The sequence below is a fragment of the Nomascus leucogenys genome, chromosome 9, assembly GCF_006542625.1.
Source record: "Nomascus leucogenys isolate Asia chromosome 9, Asia_NLE_v1, whole genome shotgun sequence".
Taxonomy (NCBI): Eukaryota; Metazoa; Chordata; class Mammalia; order Primates; family Hylobatidae; genus Nomascus; species Nomascus leucogenys.
This window is the reverse complement of record NC_044389.1, coordinates 58,411,850-58,430,141: the sequence shown is the minus strand read 5'-3', so window position 1 is coordinate 58,430,141 and position 18,292 is coordinate 58,411,850. Positions and strand designations below refer to the sequence as shown.

The following is an 18,292-nucleotide window of genomic DNA, read 5'->3' as shown; positions in this document are numbered from 1 at the left end:
TTCTTTTACTGAGATGGCCTGGGCCCGCAGTGTATGCCCTACACTTTTCTCGGTTTTTTCCATTTGAAGAGGTCTCTAAACCTCTTCAAGCCTAACCCCTTCTCATATATTATTACCTACTCTTCAGTACCTCTCCTTGGTTTTTCATTAATTATTTGTTTTCTTGCCCCTTTAAAGTCTCTCTCCACTCTTTTTCCCTATAAATATTTCCCTCTTTAAAAAGAAAAAATAGGCCGGGCGCCGTGGGTCATGCCTGTAATCCCAGCACTTTGGGAGGCTGAGGCGGGTGGATCAACTGAGGTCAGGAGTTCGAGACCAGTCTGGCCAACATGGCGAAAACCCTCCTCTACTAAAAAAAGAAAAAAATTAGCCGGGCGTGGTGGTGGGGTCCTGTAATCCCAGCTACCTGGGAAGCTGAGACAGGAGAATCGCTTGAACCCAGGAAGTGGAGGTTGCAGTGAGCCAAGATCGTGCTGCTGCACTCCAGCCTGGGCAAACAGAGTGAGACTCCGTCTCAGAAAAAAAGAAAGAAAGAAAAAATAGTAACACAATCCTGTTTCTACATAATACCTTCTCTATAACAATCCTGTAGATGGCCAGAATGTGTAAGTCTTTAATAACCTCTGTCCTCTACAACTGGCTTTCAAACTCAGTTCTTACTGAAATTGTTTTGCTTGTTTGTTTGTTTTCTTTTCTTCAGCCTCCCAAGTAGCTGGGATTACAGGCGTTCACAACCATGCCCAGCTAATTTTTGTATTTTTAGTAGAGACGGGGTTTCACCATGTTGGCCTGGCTGGTCTCAAACTCGTGACCTCAGGTGATCCGCCCACCTTGGCCTCCCAAAGTGCTGGGATTACAGGCATGAGCCACCGCATCCAGCTGAAATTGTTTCCTAAAGCATCACTTGTTCGCCAAATCCAGTATTTTCAGTCTTTATCCTTTGGTTCCCTGTGAGATATAAATAGATTATTTAAGCTTCTAGGCCTCTTGCATGAAGGGGCCTTAAAATGTTATATGGTTGAATATGATTATAAAGTTGCAAAAGTAAAATAGTTTTGCGCTCTTGTTCTTGAGCTTCAGGCCCAGCAAAACTGAATCTACTCCCATACAAAAGAAGTTCATCAGATTCTCTTATAGCCTATAGAGGTACCAAATGGGACAGGGCTTCTCGCAACTTGGACACAGCTAAGGACAGAGCTAATTGCTACATTAACAGTCACATCTTGAATTGATCAAATAATTCTATTCTTTCCATAAGTCAGGTCTGGTTCTCAATATTACAGGTTCAGGAACTAGATTTTAAGCAGTTTGACCAAGGTAATTAACCACTGGGAGATTAATGCAAACTAACCAAACTCACAAAAGAATGTCTATTTCTTAATGTGCAAGAAGGAATCAATACCTTAACATTAATTATTTATACCTTAATATTGACTAGGGTATATGGTAGACACTTGTCTATCCAGGACACTCTATTCCCTAAATCAAAGTAGTTTCGAGACCAAAATAATCATGAAGGTTTAGTTATCATGATTGAAAATGTTATTTTACTGGCCTTATGGCCTCCTTGCTGCCTCAGATCCCTTGAAAATGGGGTAAGCTCTGTTCCTGTGTGATTTAAGCCTGTGCATGATTCTGACCTACCAGTCTTGCTCAGTCATGGATTGAGCTGCGTTTTTACATTTAAGGCAAGTTTCATCGCAAGCCCTAACTCCACCCCATTTGGCTGCCATACGCGGGTGTTGTGCGTGTCCTCCAGATCCCCAGCCATCCCAGCGCTTTCCCATTCCACTCATGCCCTCTCTTCCCCTTCCTCCATCTCAGTGTTTTCCCTCACTCTCAATGGCCAGACTGGCCTTCCCAAGGTCCCTCCTAACGTCAGGTCTGTCATCATCTACCTTCTTCCACCTTGCCTCGCCTACTAATCATCACCTCCTAGACGGTCACCGTTATCTCCTACCTGGCTCACACTGGCCCCACCGCCCAGAACGGAAAGGAAGCATGGAATCCCGGTCAGGCCGCGCCTTCGCGACTCAGGGCGCCCGGGGCCCGCCCCTGCCCCAGCGGCGAGGCTGTGAGGGAAACCGTATCGCATTTTGCATAGTCTTCGCAGTCCTACATAACCGCCACCTTTACCCTTCGCGTGGGTATCACAATCGCCACCTCCCCCTGGGGAAGGCAGAAAGGCGCCTCCTGACGAGAACCAAGGCGTGTGGGGACGCAGGGCCTCTGCGTGTCAGGGAGCAGAACCTGGGCCCAGCCCTAGGTGAAGGGGGGGGGGTGGTTGGCCCTGAGCCAATCATGGCTCGTGACGACACGGCTCGGCCAATCAGAAGAAGGGAGGCCTGGCGCTCTCGGGCGGGTGAGGAACCGCCCCTCTTGCAGCTCCGCGGCCAACGCCTTCGCCCAGGGGTAGCTGGAGCGGTGCAGGTTCCCAGGCTCCAGGTACTGGGCGCCTTACGAGCTGGGAGGTGGTGCCTCTCACCCAGCTAATTGCTCTGTAGTCTTTGGCCTTCACAGGTGTTGGTGCCTGCGGTGAACGCATTCTGACCTGGGCCGTATCTGTCTCCCAAGACTTTGTGCCTATGGTTGGGGACAGAGTGAGGTCGTTGCCTTGACGACGACAGCATGCGGCCCGTGGTCCTAAGTGTAAGCTTGCGGCGGACCGAGGCCCACCTGCCTCCCTGCCTGCTTCGCCCTGGACTCGTGACTGCGTCCGCAGAAGAAATCACAACAGCGCTGGAATTGCTAGTTTGCTAGGCAGCATCTTTTGGACCTGCGAGCCATATGCATTTCACCTCAAATTTGTTTCCAAGTTGAAAACCTTTGGGTCTTTCTATGCGAACGGATTGAAGAAACGGTAAGTATAGTACATTTTAAAGCTTCTATTATCTCGTTCTTTGATCTATAAAAGATTTCAATCTGTCTTTTTTTTTTTTTTTTTTTTTTTGAGACGGAGTTTCACTCTTGTTGCCCAGGCTGGAGTGCAATGGCACGGTCTCGGCTCACCGCAACCTCTGCCTCCTGGGTTCAAGCGATTATCCTGCCTCAGCCTCCCAAGTAGCTGGGATTACAGGCATCACCACCACGCCCGGCTAAGTTTGTATTTTTAGTAGAGACAGGGTTTCCCCATGTTGATTAGGCTGGTCTCGAACTCACGACCTCAGGTGATCCGCCCGCCTCGGCCTCACAAAGTGTTGGGATTACCGGCGTGAGCCACCGCTCCCGGCCCTTTAATCGTCTTAAACAAAAAATTAGCATTCTCCAAATATTTTTATCAAAATTGTTTCTATTAGAACCATCCAGAAATAACACCTTGCCCATTGGCCAGGTTTCTTTTTCGTTTGTATTACCTTTCCATTCAAGAGCAGAAGGCATGAGAAGTTATAGTTTATGAGTAACTGTTTCAGGAAACAAGAGGCTTGGTAGGCTGTGATACTTTTAAAGTATTTGTGGACAGTGCCACTTGAAAAAGCAGGTGTGTTCAATGTGGTGTGTCCAGATGTGCAATTGGTTGGGAGAATAAACTTGAAGCAGTCAACTTGCATTAATGTTAGCTTGTGATACGCTTCAGAACACCTCAGACATGCTTAAAGTCATTTTTTTTTCACTTTGTGCTTTCAAATATTGAGGACACCAATTACAAAATGTTTAAAAATGATCCAGGTTATAGATTTAAGCTATTTTTGTCATTGGTATGATAAACCTACAGTCTAGTCCCTAATAAAACATACTCTCTTAATGGAAGAGAAAAAAATTAAGAAGGGATAGAATTATATGGAGATTTTTTTCAAATACAAACATTTTATTAAAAAATAGTTAATGGAAGTGAAATAGAAGGTAAAATGTCAAATGCATGGAAAGTTAGTGTCTGGGACACTGCTCTGTAAAAAGTTTCTAGTAGAATCTACTATGAAAACTGGTAGTAAAATAATAATTTAAGTTGATGTTCATTGGTATTGTTTTCATTTCCCACTCCTCAAGATCAATCTTCTGGTTCTCCATGTATATCTACATTAAAAATATGTATATTATAAAATCTCAAACTATTATGTGTCAAGTGTGGAAAACGTATTGTATACATTGGATTAGCATAGTTTGCTAGAACAAAGAGAATATTTGTTTTGTCTTTGCATCACTGTTCCAATAGAGAAACAGGAAAAACAGTTCACGATCTGAGTAAATTAATTTTAGATTGCCGTAAGTATATGCTTAATACAATAGGCAAGAATTATTTCTTTCCAAAGTTTAATAAATGAGCATTTTTATATTGTCAGGTGTAAAAAATATCAACCCTGAATCGTCATTGGATATATAATTATTAAAGACTTTGTTTTTTTCTTCTGAAACCATTGGAACCACATTGGGATTTAGAGCAGCATTTTTTATTCTTATTGGAGTTATAGTTTAATAGCTTATATATATCATGGCAGTCAAACCTTATGAGTTAAAATCTATCTGTATTTGGACTGAAATAATTTTTTTTGTCCCAAAGCATTTTGTCCAATGACTGCTGGACCTTCATCAATCATTGGTAAAACAAGATTCTCTTAGGATTGCCTTTATTCAGAAAATGTCATATAATATGAGTAAAAAATTTCAAGGCCGGGCGCGGTGGCTCATGCCTGTAATCCCAGAACTTTCGGAGGCCGAGGCAGGCAGATCACGAGGTCAGGAGATCAAGACCATCCTGGCTAACACGCTGAAACCCCGTCTCTACTAAAAATACAAAAAATTAGCCGGGCGTGGTGGTGGGTGCCTGTAGTCCCAGCTACTTGGGAGGCTGAGGCAGGAGAATGGCGTGGACCCGGGAGGCGGAGTTTGCAGGGAGCCAAGATCGCGCCACTGCACTCCAGCCTGGGCGACAGAGCGGGACTCTGTCTCAAAAAAAAAAAAAATTTCAAGCACAAATTCAAATTATATTTATAGTGAGTAATCATTAACAGGATTTTTGAAATACTTTTACTGTATTTGGTACTACTAATATTTAATTTAATTTAATAATTACATTAAATTTAATAAAATTTAATTTAATTTTAAAAATCTGCTTATATACCGATGTCATTTCTCTTATTTTCTAATTTCAATATAGTAACAGTAACATGGCGAAACCCCGTCTCTATTAAAAGTACAAAAATTAGCTGGGCGTGGTAGTGGTGCCTGTAACCCTAGCTACTGGGGAGGCAGAAACAGGGAATCGCTTGAACCTGGGAGGCAGAGGTTGCAGTGAGCTGATTTCGTGCCAGTGCACGAGACTCCGTTTCAAAAAAAAAAGAAAAGTAAAGAAAAATATTTTATGAAAGATGCTCTGTGTTAATTTGTTATGTGATCAAATATTTTTTCCAATTAAGTGGAAGGTGCATAAGTATTTCCAACATTGATCTAAATTCAGTGTGACAAAAATGTTGATCTTCATTAAAACTAAATTCAGGCCGGGCGCTGTGGCTCACGCCTGCAATCCCAGCACTTCGGGAGGCCAAGGTGGGTGGATCACTTGAGGTCAGGAGTTCGAGACCAGGCTGGGCAACATGGCAAAACCCCGTCTCTACGAAAATACAAAACTTACCTGGGTGTGGTGGCTCACGCCTATAATCCCAGCTACTCAGAGGCTGAGGCAGGAGAATTGCTTGAACCCAGGAGGTGGAGGTTGCAGTGAGCCTAAATCTCACCACTACACTCCAGCCTGGGCAACAGAGCAAGACTCCGTCCCAAACAAACAAACAAACAAACAAAACCCCCCACCAAATTCAGTTATGCATCTTTGAGTGAAAGGGAATTGTGCTTTTTTTTTTTTTGAGACAGAGTCTCACTCTGTCACCCAGGCTGGAGTGCAGTAGCGCTATCTTGGCTCACTGCAACCTCCGCCTCCCGGGTTCAAGGGATTCTCCTGCCTTAGCCTCCCGAGTAGCTGGGACTGTAGGGGTGCACCACCATGCCTGGCTAATTTTTGTATTTTAGTAGAGACAGGGTTTCACCATGTTGGCCAGGCTGGTCTCGAACTCCTGACCTCAGGTGATCTGCCTGCCTCGGCCTTCTAAAGTGCTGGGATTACAGGTGTGAGCCACCGCACCTGGCCTGTGCATTTTGCTTATTTGTTTTGTTTTGTTTTGTTTTTGAGACAGATTCTCGCTCCGTTGCTCAGGCTGGTGTGCAGTGCCATCACAGCTCACTGCAGCCTCAACCTCCTGGGCTCAAGCAATTCTCCTGCCTCAGCCTCCCAAGTAGCTGGGACCACAGGCATACACCACCACACCCAGCTAATTTAAAAATGTCTTCTGTAGAGACAGAGTCTTGCTATGTTGCCCAGGCTGGAATTGTGCTTTTTTTTTTTTTTTTTGAGACGGAGTCTTGCTCTGTCACCCAGGCTGGAGTGCAGTGGCATGATCTTGGCTCACTGCAAGCTCCGCCTCCCGGGTTCACGCCATTCTCCTGCCTCAGCCTCCCGAGTAGCTGGGACTACAGGTGCCCGCCACCACGTCCGGCTAATTTTTTTGTATTTTTAGTAGAGACGGGGTTTCACCGTGTTAGCCAGGATGGTCTTGATCTCCTGACATTGTGATCCGCCCACCTCAGCCTCCCAAAGTGCTGGGATTACAGGCGTGAGCCACCGCTCCCGGCCTGGAATTGTGCTTTTTAAAGTGAGTTGTAATTGTTATGTATGATAGCTCAAGTATTGCTTTATTAGAATTAAAAATACATGGAATTTCGTTAACATGACATTAGTAATTTAAAGTTAATGGCTTCAATTCCATTTGCCTTATGAAGTGTGTGTGACCATTTTGAAAACACAGCTTAATGTGTGTGACCATTTTGAAAACATATCTTACATGTAGAAACACTAGGAAATTGTGAATTAATACAGGACAGCCATGAACACAGTGACTACTCTAATATGGAAAACAAGCAGGGAAGAATTAATTTGCTGGGAAGGTGGAGGAAATTAATGTACTCAACATTGTTAAGTCTATGTTTTGGTTTTCACAGCAAAAAGTTTCTACTGACTTTAAATTAAAATGGAAAAATATGAAAACCTGGGTTTGGTTGGAAAAGGGAGTTATGGAATGGTGATGAAGTGTAGGAATAAAGATACTGGAAGAATTGTGGCCATAAAGAAGTTCTTAGAAAGTGACGATGACAAAATGGTTAAAAAGATTGCAATGCGAGAAATCAAGTTACTAAAGGTGAGTAAATGCATATGTTGAATCGAAAAAATATAAGTTTCTTTTTTGGCAATAAGAAGAAATACAATGATTAGATATGCAAATTCATTTATCTGGTGAATGTAAACCTGATTTTAAAAGTGTTTGTTCCTTCTCTCTGTATCTTTCTGTGTATTTATCAATCATCTATCTATAGTCTGTGTTAGGAGTCCCAAAGACCACCCCAGATCTGATGACTTGTTAGGAGGAATACCATTAATTTTTGTTCTTTATTATTTCATTTTTTGTACTTATTTGTATGGGTTTATTTTGCAGCCCTTTTTCCTAATTTGTTGAGATAGATGCTTCTCTAATTTCCAGACTTTTTTCCCCTCAAATATGCATTTAAGGATATACATTTTCCTGTAGGAACAGCTTGGTATGTATCCTGGAAATTTTGATTGTTAACAATATTTTCTCATTTCCGTTCTATTTTTCTTAATCCCTGAGTTATTTAAAAGTACATTTCTGAATTTCCAAACATGGACATTTTCTAGGTTATTCTTTCCTGGTTATTTATTTGTGAGACAACTGCCCTATGTTCTGAGTATACACCATATAAGAATTTATTTCTTTGAAATTTCTTGATATTTGCTTTTTGGTTCAGAATATAGTCAACTAAAAAAAACCCTCTTGTTCTTGAAAAGTATTTCATATATGTTCATTAGTTCATGTTAATTGTGTTGTTCAAATCTTCCAAATTCTAATTTATTTTTCTTATATGCTTGTTTTATCCAGCACTGAGAAGAAATATGTTAAAGTCTTCCTTTGTGATTATTGATTTTTCTACTTTTCATTGTAGTTCAGTTAATGTTTATTTTTATAAACACAAACAGTATTATTAGTGTGTTATATTTAGAATTATTATATCTTGCTGTTGAGTTAAATCTTTCGTCATTATGCAATAACCCTTTTTATTATAGTAATATTTCGTTTCGCTGGATTTTTTTGAGACGGAGTCTCACTCTGTTACCAGGCTGGAGTGCAATGGCGCTATCTCAGTTCACTACATCCTCCTTCCGGGTTCAAACGATTCCTCTGCCTCAGGCTCCCAAGTAGCTGGGACTACAGGTGCGCGTCACCATGCCTGGCTAATTTTATTTTATTTTTCGTATTTTAGTAGAGACAGAGTTTCACTATGTTGATTGGGATAGTCTTGATCTCCTGACCTCATGAACCGCCCACCTCAGCCTCCCAAAGTGCTGGGATTACAGGCATGAGCCACCACACCCGGTCATTTCATTTTGTTTTTTTGACACAGGGTCTTGTTCTGTCCTCCAGGCTGGAGTGCCGTGGCATGATCATGGCTCACTGCAGCCTTGAACTCCTGGGCTCAAGCAATCCTACACCTCAGTCTCCCAAGTAGCTGGGATTGCAGGTGTGTGCCACTATGCCTGGCTAATTTTTTTATTTTTAGTAGAGATAAGGTCTCACTATGTTGCTCAGGCTGGTCTCAAACTCCTGAGCTAAAGTAATCCTCCTACCTCGGCCTTTCAAAGTGTTCGGATTATAGGTGTGAGCCACCACACCTGGCCAGTATTTTGTTTTAAGATCTAATTTATTTGAAATTAATAAGAGTACATGCATTAGCTTAATTTTGGTTAGCGTTTCCATAGTAAATCTTTTCCATATTTTTACTTCTAATTTTTCTGAATTCTTTTTTTTTTTTTTGAGATGGAGTTTCACACTTGTTGTCTAGGCTGGGGTGCAGTGGTGCAATCTTGGCTCACTGCAACCTCTGCCTCCTGGGTTCCAGCGATTCTCCTGCCTCAGCCTCCTGAGTAGCTGGTATTATAGGTGCCCGCCACCACGCCTGGCTAATTTTTGTATTCTTAGTAGTGATGGGGTTTCACCATGTTGGCCAGGCTGTTCTCAAACTCCTGACCTCAGGTGATCCGCCCGCCTCAGCCTTCCAAAGTGCTGAGATTACAAGTGTGAGCCACCGCGCCTGTACCCCTAATTTTTCTGAATTCTTGTTTAGATGTATCTCTTGTGAAAACCGTATAGTTATATTTTGCTTTTTTCCTGTTTGATAATATTTGCCTTTTAATTGGAGCATTTATTCCATTTACTTGTAATATAATATCTGATGTATTTTGAATATATATATCTATCACCTTAATATGTGCTATTTGTATTACCAGTTCTCTATTTCTTTGTCTTTTGTTACTTTGGATTGATTACATTTATCATTCCTTTTTTTCTAATAACTTGGAAATTATACATTGTGTTTCTGTCTTTTAGTGGTTACACTAGGGATTTGTTAAAGTCTAATTATCTAATACTTGATCTTAATAATGGTGTTTGACACAGTCAAATCTTATGACTTTTCCCCTATGGCTATCCAGTTGTCCCAGAGACATTTATTGAAAATACCATGTTTTTCCCCACTGTTCTGAATATTCCTTTTGCCACATGTTCTCCTATATAGGCAAGATTTTATTCTGTCCCACTGGTCTATTTGTTTAAGCTTGCGCCAGTAGCCCACAATGTTTATCCTGGTTAATAGGTTTATCCTAGTTAGTAGGTTTTTTTTTGAGACGGGGTCTTGTTGTATCACTCGGGCTGCAGTGCAGTGGCATGATCTTGACTCATTGCAGTCTCTACCTCCCAGGCTGAAGTGATTCTCCCACTTCAGCCTTCTGAGTAGCTGGGCCTACAGGCGTGTGCCACCATGCTTGGCTAATTTTTGTATTTTTCTGGGTAATGATAGGGTTTTGCCATGTTGCCCAGGCTAGTCTTGAGCTGCTTGGCTCAAGCAATCCACCCTCCTCAGCCTTCCAAAGTGCTGGGATTACAGGTGTGAGCCACTGCAGCTGGCCTAGTTTGTAAGTTTTTATATCTGGTAGAATAAATCCTTCTGTTTTGTCCTTCTTCTATAAGACCATCTTCCCTATTTTTGTCTGTTTGCATTTCCATATAAATTTTAGAATCAATTTACCAATGCTCATAAAAACTCTAGGAATTTAATTGAATTTATATAGATCAACTTGTGGAGAATTGATGTGTTTGCAATATTGCATCCAGTTCATGAACATTGTATAATCCTTTCGTTTCTTGGTCTTCTTGTCTGTTTTTTTTTTTTTTTTTTTTTTTTTTTTTTTTTTGAGATGGAGTCTTGCTCTGTCACCCAGGCTGGAGTGCAGTGGCGCGATCTCGTCTCACTGCAACCTCTACCCCCTGGGTTCAAGCAATTCTCCTGCCTCAGCCTCCCAAGTAGCTGGGATTACAGGTGCCCGCCACCACACCTGGCTGATTTTTGTATTTTAGTAGAGACGGGGTTTCACCATGTTGGCCAGGCTGGTCTCAAACTCCTGACCTCGTGATACAGCCACTTTGGCCTCCCAAAGTGTTGGGATTACAGACGTGAGCCACCAGGCCTGGCCAGTCTTCTTGTCTTAACATACACTTTGTCATTAGTATGTTTGCACTTTTGATCATTATTTGTATGATATATACTTTTTAATCCTTTCTCCTGTTAACCTTCTGTGTCGTTAGATGTAAAGTATATCTCTTATAAGCAGATACAGTTGTTTCTTTTGTTTTATTCAGTCTGACAGTCTTTGTATTTTACTTAGAGTGTTTAGTCTATTTATATTTAATATAAAACTCACATATTTGGATTTATACTTATCATCCTAGTTGCCTTCCATATATCTAGGTTTTTTCTTTTTAAAAATTATTTTGTTAAACATTCTTTTACTAGTATTTTAGAGATTGTTCTAGATATTTTAATATACAAACAACTTATTGATACTCAAACAGGTACTTTTACAATGCAAAAATCTTAGCAATTTTAATTTCAGTTACCTCTCCTTTCTCCCCTCCACCCATCAGATATATGTGTTATTGCTGCTATGTAATATTGTTAAATTCTGTATATAGTTAAATCCCTTTTAAAATTGTTCACAGTCAGCACTTGTTAGGATATACCTAATATTACCCTTTCTATTACTCTTTATTTAGTCTTCCCTACATTTCTGAGTTTCCATCTGGGGTCATTTTCCTTATGCTTAAAGCACTTCCTTTATTTTCTTTAAAGCAAATCTGATGATAAGAAATTCTTTTTTTTTTTTTTGAGACGGAGTCTCACTCTGTCGCCCAGGCTGGAGTGCAGTGGCGCGATCTCAGCTCACTGCAGACTCTGCCTCCTTGGTTCACGCCATTCTCCTGCCTCAGCCTCCCGAGTAGCTGGGACTACAGGCGCCCGCCACCTCGCCCAGCTAATTTTTTTTTTTTTTTTTGTATTTTTAGTAGAGATGGGGTTTCGCCGTGTTAGCCAGGATGGTCTCGATCTCCTGACCTCGTGATCCGTCCGCCTTGGTCTCCCAAAGTGCTGGGATTACAGGCGTGAGCCACCGCGCCCGGCCTGATGATAAGAAATGCTATTCATTTTTGTTGGTGTAAAAAAAAGTATTTATTCTACTTTGTGTTTAAAATACTATTTCAAGCTAGGTGCGATAGCGTGAGCCTATAGTCTTTGCTACTCAGGAGGCTGAGGTGGGAGGATCACTTGAGCCCAGGAGTTCGAGACTGTGGTGTGCTATGATCATGCCTGTGAATAGCCACTGCACTCCAGCCTGGGCACTGTAGTGAGATCTCATCGCTTAAAAAAAAAAAAAGAAAAAAAGGCTGTTTTCTCAGGATATAGCATTCAGGGTTGTCAGTTAATTATATTCAGTATGTTCAGGATAGAATCCTACTGTTCTGCTGGCTCTGTTGCTTGTATTGAAAAATCAGACATCAGTCTTATTGTGTTCCTTAATAACCATTTTCTTCTAGATACTTTTAAGGTTTTCTCTTTGATTTTCAGGAGTTTACAATAATATGCCTAGGTGTGGGTTTTTTTTTTTTTTTGTCTGTTAATTTTATGACTCTTGCTTCTATCAAATAATGTCATTTGTCATTTTTAAAAAATGCGGCCGGGCGCGGTGGCTCATGCTTGTAATCCCAGCACTGTGGGAGGCCGAGTCGGGCGGATCACGAGGTCAGGAGATCGAGACCACGGTGAAACCCCGTCTCTACTAAAAATACAAAAAAAATTAGCTGGGCGTGGTGGCGGGTGCCTGTAGTCCCAGCTACTCGGAGAGGCTGAGGCAGGAGAATGGCGTGAACCCAGGAGGCGGAGCTTGCAGTGAGCCGAGATTGTGTCACTGCACTCCAGCCTGGGCGACAGAGCGAGACTCCACCTCAAAACAACAACAACAACAAAAAAAAAAAACAAAAAAAAATGCTCAGGCCCCTTCCTTCCTTCCTTCCCTCCCTCCCTCCCTCCCTCCTTCCTCTTTCTTTCTTTTTTTCTTTTCTTTTCTTTTCTTTTCTTTTTTTTTTTCTTTTTCTTCTGTGCCCAGGCTGAGTCACTCGGCCGCTGCACACTCCTGCGTCCGGCTCCCGTATCCCTGCCGGCCTCCGGCGCCTGGATTGCCGCCGTGCGCCACCCCCCCCTCGTTTCTCCTTTGGCTGCAGGCGTTCGCCATGTCGGCCAGACTGGTCTCCAGCCCGCCTCCTCTCTGCCCGCCTCAGCCTCCCGAGGTGCTGGGACTGCAGACGGAGGCTCGCTCATTCGGTGCTCGGTGTTGCCCGGGCTGGAGTGCGGTGGCGTGGTCTTGGCTCGCTGCAGCCTCCGCCTCCCAGCCACCTCTGCCCGGCCGCTGCCCCGTCTGGGAGGTGGGGAGCGTCTCTGCCTGGCCGCCCATCGTCTGGGTTATGAGGAGCTCCTCTGCCCGGCCGCCCCGTCTGGGAGGTGAGGAGCGCCTCTGCCTGGCTGCCCCGTCTGGGAAGTGAGGAGCCCCTCTGCGCGGCCGCCCCGTCTGGGAAGTGAGGAGCGCCTCTGTCCGGCCGCCCCTTCTGGGATGTGAGGAGCGCCTCTGCCCGGTCGCCCCGTCTGGGAAGTGAGGAGCGACTCTGCCCGGCCGCCCCGTCTGGCAAGTGAGGAGTGCCTCTGCCCGGCCACCCATCGTCTGGGATGTGAGGAGTGCCTCTGCCCGGCCGCCCCGTCCGGGAAGTGAGGAGCCCCTCTGCCCGGCCGCCACCCCGTCTAGGAAGTGAGGAGCGTCTCTGCCCGGCCGCCCCGTCTGGGAAGTGAGGAGCACCTCTGCCTGGCCGCCCCATCTGGGATGTGGGGAATGCCTCTCCGGCCGCCCCGTCTGGGAGGTCTACCACCGAGGCCAGAAGCAATGTGGGGGCTGGATGTGGTGGCTCACGCCTGTAGTCCCAGTACTCTGGGAGGCTGAGGTGGGTTGATCACTTGAGGCTGGGAGCTCGAGACCAGCCTGGCCAACATGGCAAAACATATGAAAAATACAACTGTCAAACCAACCAACGAACCAAGCGACAACAAAACAGGTCTACCCTGGAGTCATACTCTATTTTTTTCTATTTTCCTACCTTTCTGATCCTTTATCCCACTTTCTTTTTCTTCCTCTTCCTTCTCCTTCTTTGTCAAATAGAGGATTGAGTTATTATCACTGATCCATACAAAGTCCCTCTCTCATTTATTTTCTTTAATTCCCACCCCCCATTTCAATTCCCCGTCTTCCCATGTGCAACCTTCCTAATATGTTTGATATGCATCTTTTTGTTCGTATGTACTTTTAGAAAGTGTTTATTGTTTTGTGTGCAAAAAAAATAAAAAATAAAAATGCTCAGGCTGGGCATGGTGGCTCATGCCTGTAATCTCAGCACTTTGGGAGGTCAAGGTGGGTGGATCACTTGAGGTCAGGAGTTCGAGACCAGCCTGGCCAACGTGGTGAAACCCTGTCCCTACTAAAAATACAAAAATTAGCTGGGCATGGTGGTGCGTGCCTGTAGTTCCAGCCACTCAAGAGGCTGAGGCAGGAGAATCTCTTGAACCTGGCAGGTAGAGGTTGAAGTAAACCAAGATCGTGCCACTGCACTCCAGCCTGGGCAACAGAGTAAGACTCCATCTCAAAAAAAAAAAAAATGCTCAGCTATAATTGTTGTTTCACATACTGCTACTGTCCCATTCTCTCTTCTCCATTTAATAATTCAGCTTCATATACTAAGGTTCATATCAGCTACTACTGATAACTTGAGGACTTTTAGGGCTAACCCAAATGAAAGGATTTCACCAGCACTGTACTCCTTCTTTTCACCTTCATGGCCCCTGAACATCAATCACTGCTACCTTAGGCCTGCAACATGGTGAAAAGTGCTACTGATCCTCTTAGTCTTCCCTCTAAAGTGGCATATGTTTCTTGGGTTAAAAAAATTTGGCCCTAATTGCCTGGCTCACTTTTCTGGGTTTGTGTCTTCCTAGCCCAGGTATTTTTTACTATATTATCTTTTTCGTTCCTCCAAGTAGTTGTGTTATATATTTTGTCCAGCTTTTCTACTTGTATTCATTTGGAGAATTGTTACAAATTACCTAGTCTACTGTTACTGTGAACAAAAGTAATTATACTTTTCCACCCTAGAATTTTTATTTGGGTCCACATCTGTTATGTTACTTTTTATGGTTTTAAGTTCGCTCCATTTTTCGAGGTTGGATTTCTTTTTTAAAGAGTAGTAGTCCATATCTGATAATTACAATATCTGAAGTCATTCTGTATCTGTTTCAATTGCCAATATTTTCTGGTATTTCTTACTTATGGTGTCTTATTTCATTGTATGCCTGCTTATCTTCAATTTTGTGCTGAACCTTATCTTTGAAATACTATTATTATCATTGTTATTATTTTTTAGACAGGGTCTTGGCTCTGTCACCCATGCTGGAGTGCAGTGGTGCAATTATGGCTCACTTCAGCCTCAATCTTCCAGACTCAAGCAGTCCTCCTGCCTCAGCTTCCTAAGTAGCTTTGGAGCTTGGACTACAGGCATGTGCCACCATGCCCAGCTATTTTTTTTTATTTTTTGTGGAGACAGGGTCTCAGTATGTTGCCCAGACTAGTCTCAAACTACTGAGCTCAAGCAATTTTTCCGCCTCAACCTCCCCAAATGCTAGAATCATAGGCGGGAGCCACCACGCCTGTCCTGAAAGATTATTTTTTAAAAATAATTTGAGGCTAAGGTAAAAATATTTTTCTCCACAGACAATTTTTATTTCATTCTTCCATGTTCATGGGCACTGTGCCAGTAATCAATTTATTGTCTCTCAACTCCAAATCATTCCTTTTTTTACCTACTTTGTGATATTAGAGCTGGACTCTGTAAACATTTCTTTTTTTTTTGCCAGCTGATTGATTTTAGGTTTTGTCAACAGGTAGAGGGCATGGAAAGACACTGTTGGTCCTTAGTAAGACGAAGAAGCTTTTCTTCCAGCTTCTGGTGTGCTTTTTTTTTTTTTGATACAGCTGTGAGCCCATCACCATGTGGGAGGTCTGTTAGCTCACTTCAGCATCTTTTTTTTTTTTTTTTTTGAGACGGAGTCTCGCTCTGTCACCCAGGCTGGAGTGCAGTGGCGCGATCTCGGCTCATTGCAAGCTCCGCCTCCTGGGTTCACGCCATTCTCCTGCCTCAGCCTCTCCCAGTAGCTGGGACTACAGGCGCCCGCCACCACGCCTGGCTAATTTTTTGTATTTTTAGTAGAGACGGGGTTTCACCGTGGTCTCGATCTCCTGACCTCGTGATCCGCCCGCCTCGGCCTCTCAAAGTGCTGGGATTACAAGCGTGAGCCACCGCGCCCGACCAGCATCTTTCAAGGACCAGTTCTGGCCTACCTACTCATTCTGGTGAGTTTCTCTACCAACTGCTGGCCACTCTACAAACCATCTCTGGCCTGTGTGCTCTGGTGAATTTTTTCACTATTGGCAATCTTTACATTTTTGTGGCTGCTGGGCCATTTCCAATGAGGACTACATGTCTGGTGGTTATTGGGGGCTCTTCTACATTTTTAGTTCCTTCTTGTGCCCTACGTACTTTCCTTCAGCCGTAAAAGTGGGGCTTCCTGTATTTGCTAGTTTAAACATATCCCTTAGAGTCTTCTTTTACCCCCTTTAGTAATTAACTACCCTTCGTAATGAAAAATTATTTACATTAAAATTTTCCCAGTTCTGGTTTCTGTCTGGTCCAAGCACACTACCAGCCCAGGACCTCCTTAGTTAAGTTCAAAGTTCTTGCTTATAGTCTCTTTTTATCTTGTGTTTCTCATTATCCTTTAGAACTGAATGTTGTTTTTGAAATTTTATCTGTAGAAATATTTTGAGGCTAAGGTACGGTTTTCTTTGTCCAGAGGCGATATTCATTTGCTTCTGACAGGTACATGGAGATGCTCCCAGTCCAGTATGTGAATACAAGTTCAAGGCTTTTAGTTCCTTGAACCTGATGTTAAGTCTAGTGAAGGCTCGTTTATTTCTGTTCATTTTCACTCTGGAGGATGTAGTTTTTTGGGTCCTAGCTTTAATTGGAGGTGGTTTCTCAGATATCCCACCTTTAGAAGGCTTTTGGACTTTGGCTTTTCCCTTTTAGCCCTGGGGAGCCACAAAAATCAAAGCTCATTTCCACATTTGTTACTTGATGTCAAAATTAGCTTTGAGTCCTGAGGTTAACTCTCTGGATTCTCATGTTCTTGATTTTAGCCCAGTAATCCTCACTGTCGTTTTAGCCTTTTATATGTTTAAGAAGATTTTTTGAAAACTAATCCAACTTCTAAAGAATTTTCAATGGCTGGGCGCGGCGACTCACGCCTGTAATCCCAGCACTTTGGGAGGCCGAGGCGGGCAGATCACCTAAGGTCGAGAGTTCCAGACCAGCCTGACCAACACGGAGAAACCCCGTCTCTACCAAAAATACAAAATTAGCCGGACATGGTGGTGCATGTCTGTAATCCCAGCTACTTGGGAGGCTAAGGCAGGAGAATTGCTTGAACCTGGCAGGCGGAGGAGGTTGCGGTGAGCCGAGATTGCGCCACTGCACTCTAGCCCGGGCAACAAGAGCGAAACTCCGTCTCAAAAAAAAAAAAGAATTTTCAACTGGAGGGCTGGTCTGAGTTATTCAGTCTGCCATTACCAAAGAAGGTAACCATCTGCCATTAAAAATATAAGCACAAAGGCAGAGAACCTGTGGAGCTGATAGTCTGTGCTTTTTTTTTTTTTTTTGAGACGGAGTCTTGCTCTGTTGCCCAGGCTGGAGTGCAGTGGCACGATCTTGGCTCACTGCAACCTCCGCCTCCTGGGTTCAAGTGATTCTCGTGCCTCAGCCTCCTGAGTAGCTGGGACTACAGGCACCCGCCACCACGCCCAGCTAATTTTTTTTTTTTCTTTTTCTTTTTTTTTTTTTTATTATAATACTTTAGGTTTTAGGGTACATGTGCACGATGTGCAGGTTTGTTACATATGTATCCATGTGCCATGTTGGTGTGCTGCACCCATTAACTTGTCATTTAGCATTAGGTATATCTCCTAATGCTGTCCCTCCCCCCTCCCCCAACCCCACAACAGTCCCCGGAGTGTGATGTTCCCCTTCCTGTGTCCATGAGTTCTCATTGTTCAATTCCCACCTATGAGTGAGAACATGCGGTGTTTGGTTTTTTGTCCTTGCGATAGTTAACTGAGAATGATGATTTCCAGTTTCATCCATGTCCCTACAAAGGACACGAACTCATCATTTTTTATGGCTGCATAGTATTCCATGGTGTATATGTGCCACATTTTCTTAATCCAGTCTATCGTTGTTGGACATTTGGGTTGGTTCCAACTCTTTGCTATTGTGAATAGTGCCGCAATAAACATACGTGTGCATGTGTCTTTGTAGCAGCATGATTTATAGTCCTTTGGGTATATACCCAGTAATGGGATGGCTGGGTCAAATGGTATTTCTAGTTCTAGATCCCTGAGGAATCGCCACACTGACTTCCACAATGGTTGAACTAGTTTACAGTCCCAGCAACAGTGTAAAAGTGTTCCTATTTCTCCACATCCTCTCCAGCACCTGTTATTTCCTGATTTTTTAATGATGGCCATTCTAACTGGTGTGAGATGGTATCTCACTGTGGTTTTGATTTGCATTTCTCTGATGGCCAGTGATGATGAGCATTTCTTCATGTGTTTTTTGGCTGCATAAATGTCTTCTTTTGAGAAGTGTCTGTTCATGTCCTTTGCCCACTTTTGGAATGGGGTTGTTTGTTTTTTTCTTGT

At 43.3% G+C, this 18,292-nt stretch overlaps 1 protein-coding gene across 2 annotated transcripts in view; it reads left to right on the top strand.

Annotated features, from left to right (window-relative positions):
* The first annotated feature begins 2,347 nt into the window (after window positions 1–2,347).
* The window catches only part of CDKL2 (cyclin dependent kinase like 2), a 54,108-nt gene continuing 38,163 nt past the window's right edge, over window positions 2,348–18,292 (top strand). For both annotated transcript variants that reach the window (XM_030818994.1, XM_030818993.1), the window contains exons 1-2: window positions 2,348–2,860; window positions 6,985–7,181. In XM_030818994.1, coding sequence (XP_030674854.1) covers window positions 7,014–7,181 — 168 coding nt within the window. In that variant the 5' untranslated portion in view covers window positions 2,348–2,860; window positions 6,985–7,013. The remainder of the gene's footprint in view (window positions 2,861–6,984; window positions 7,182–18,292) is intronic.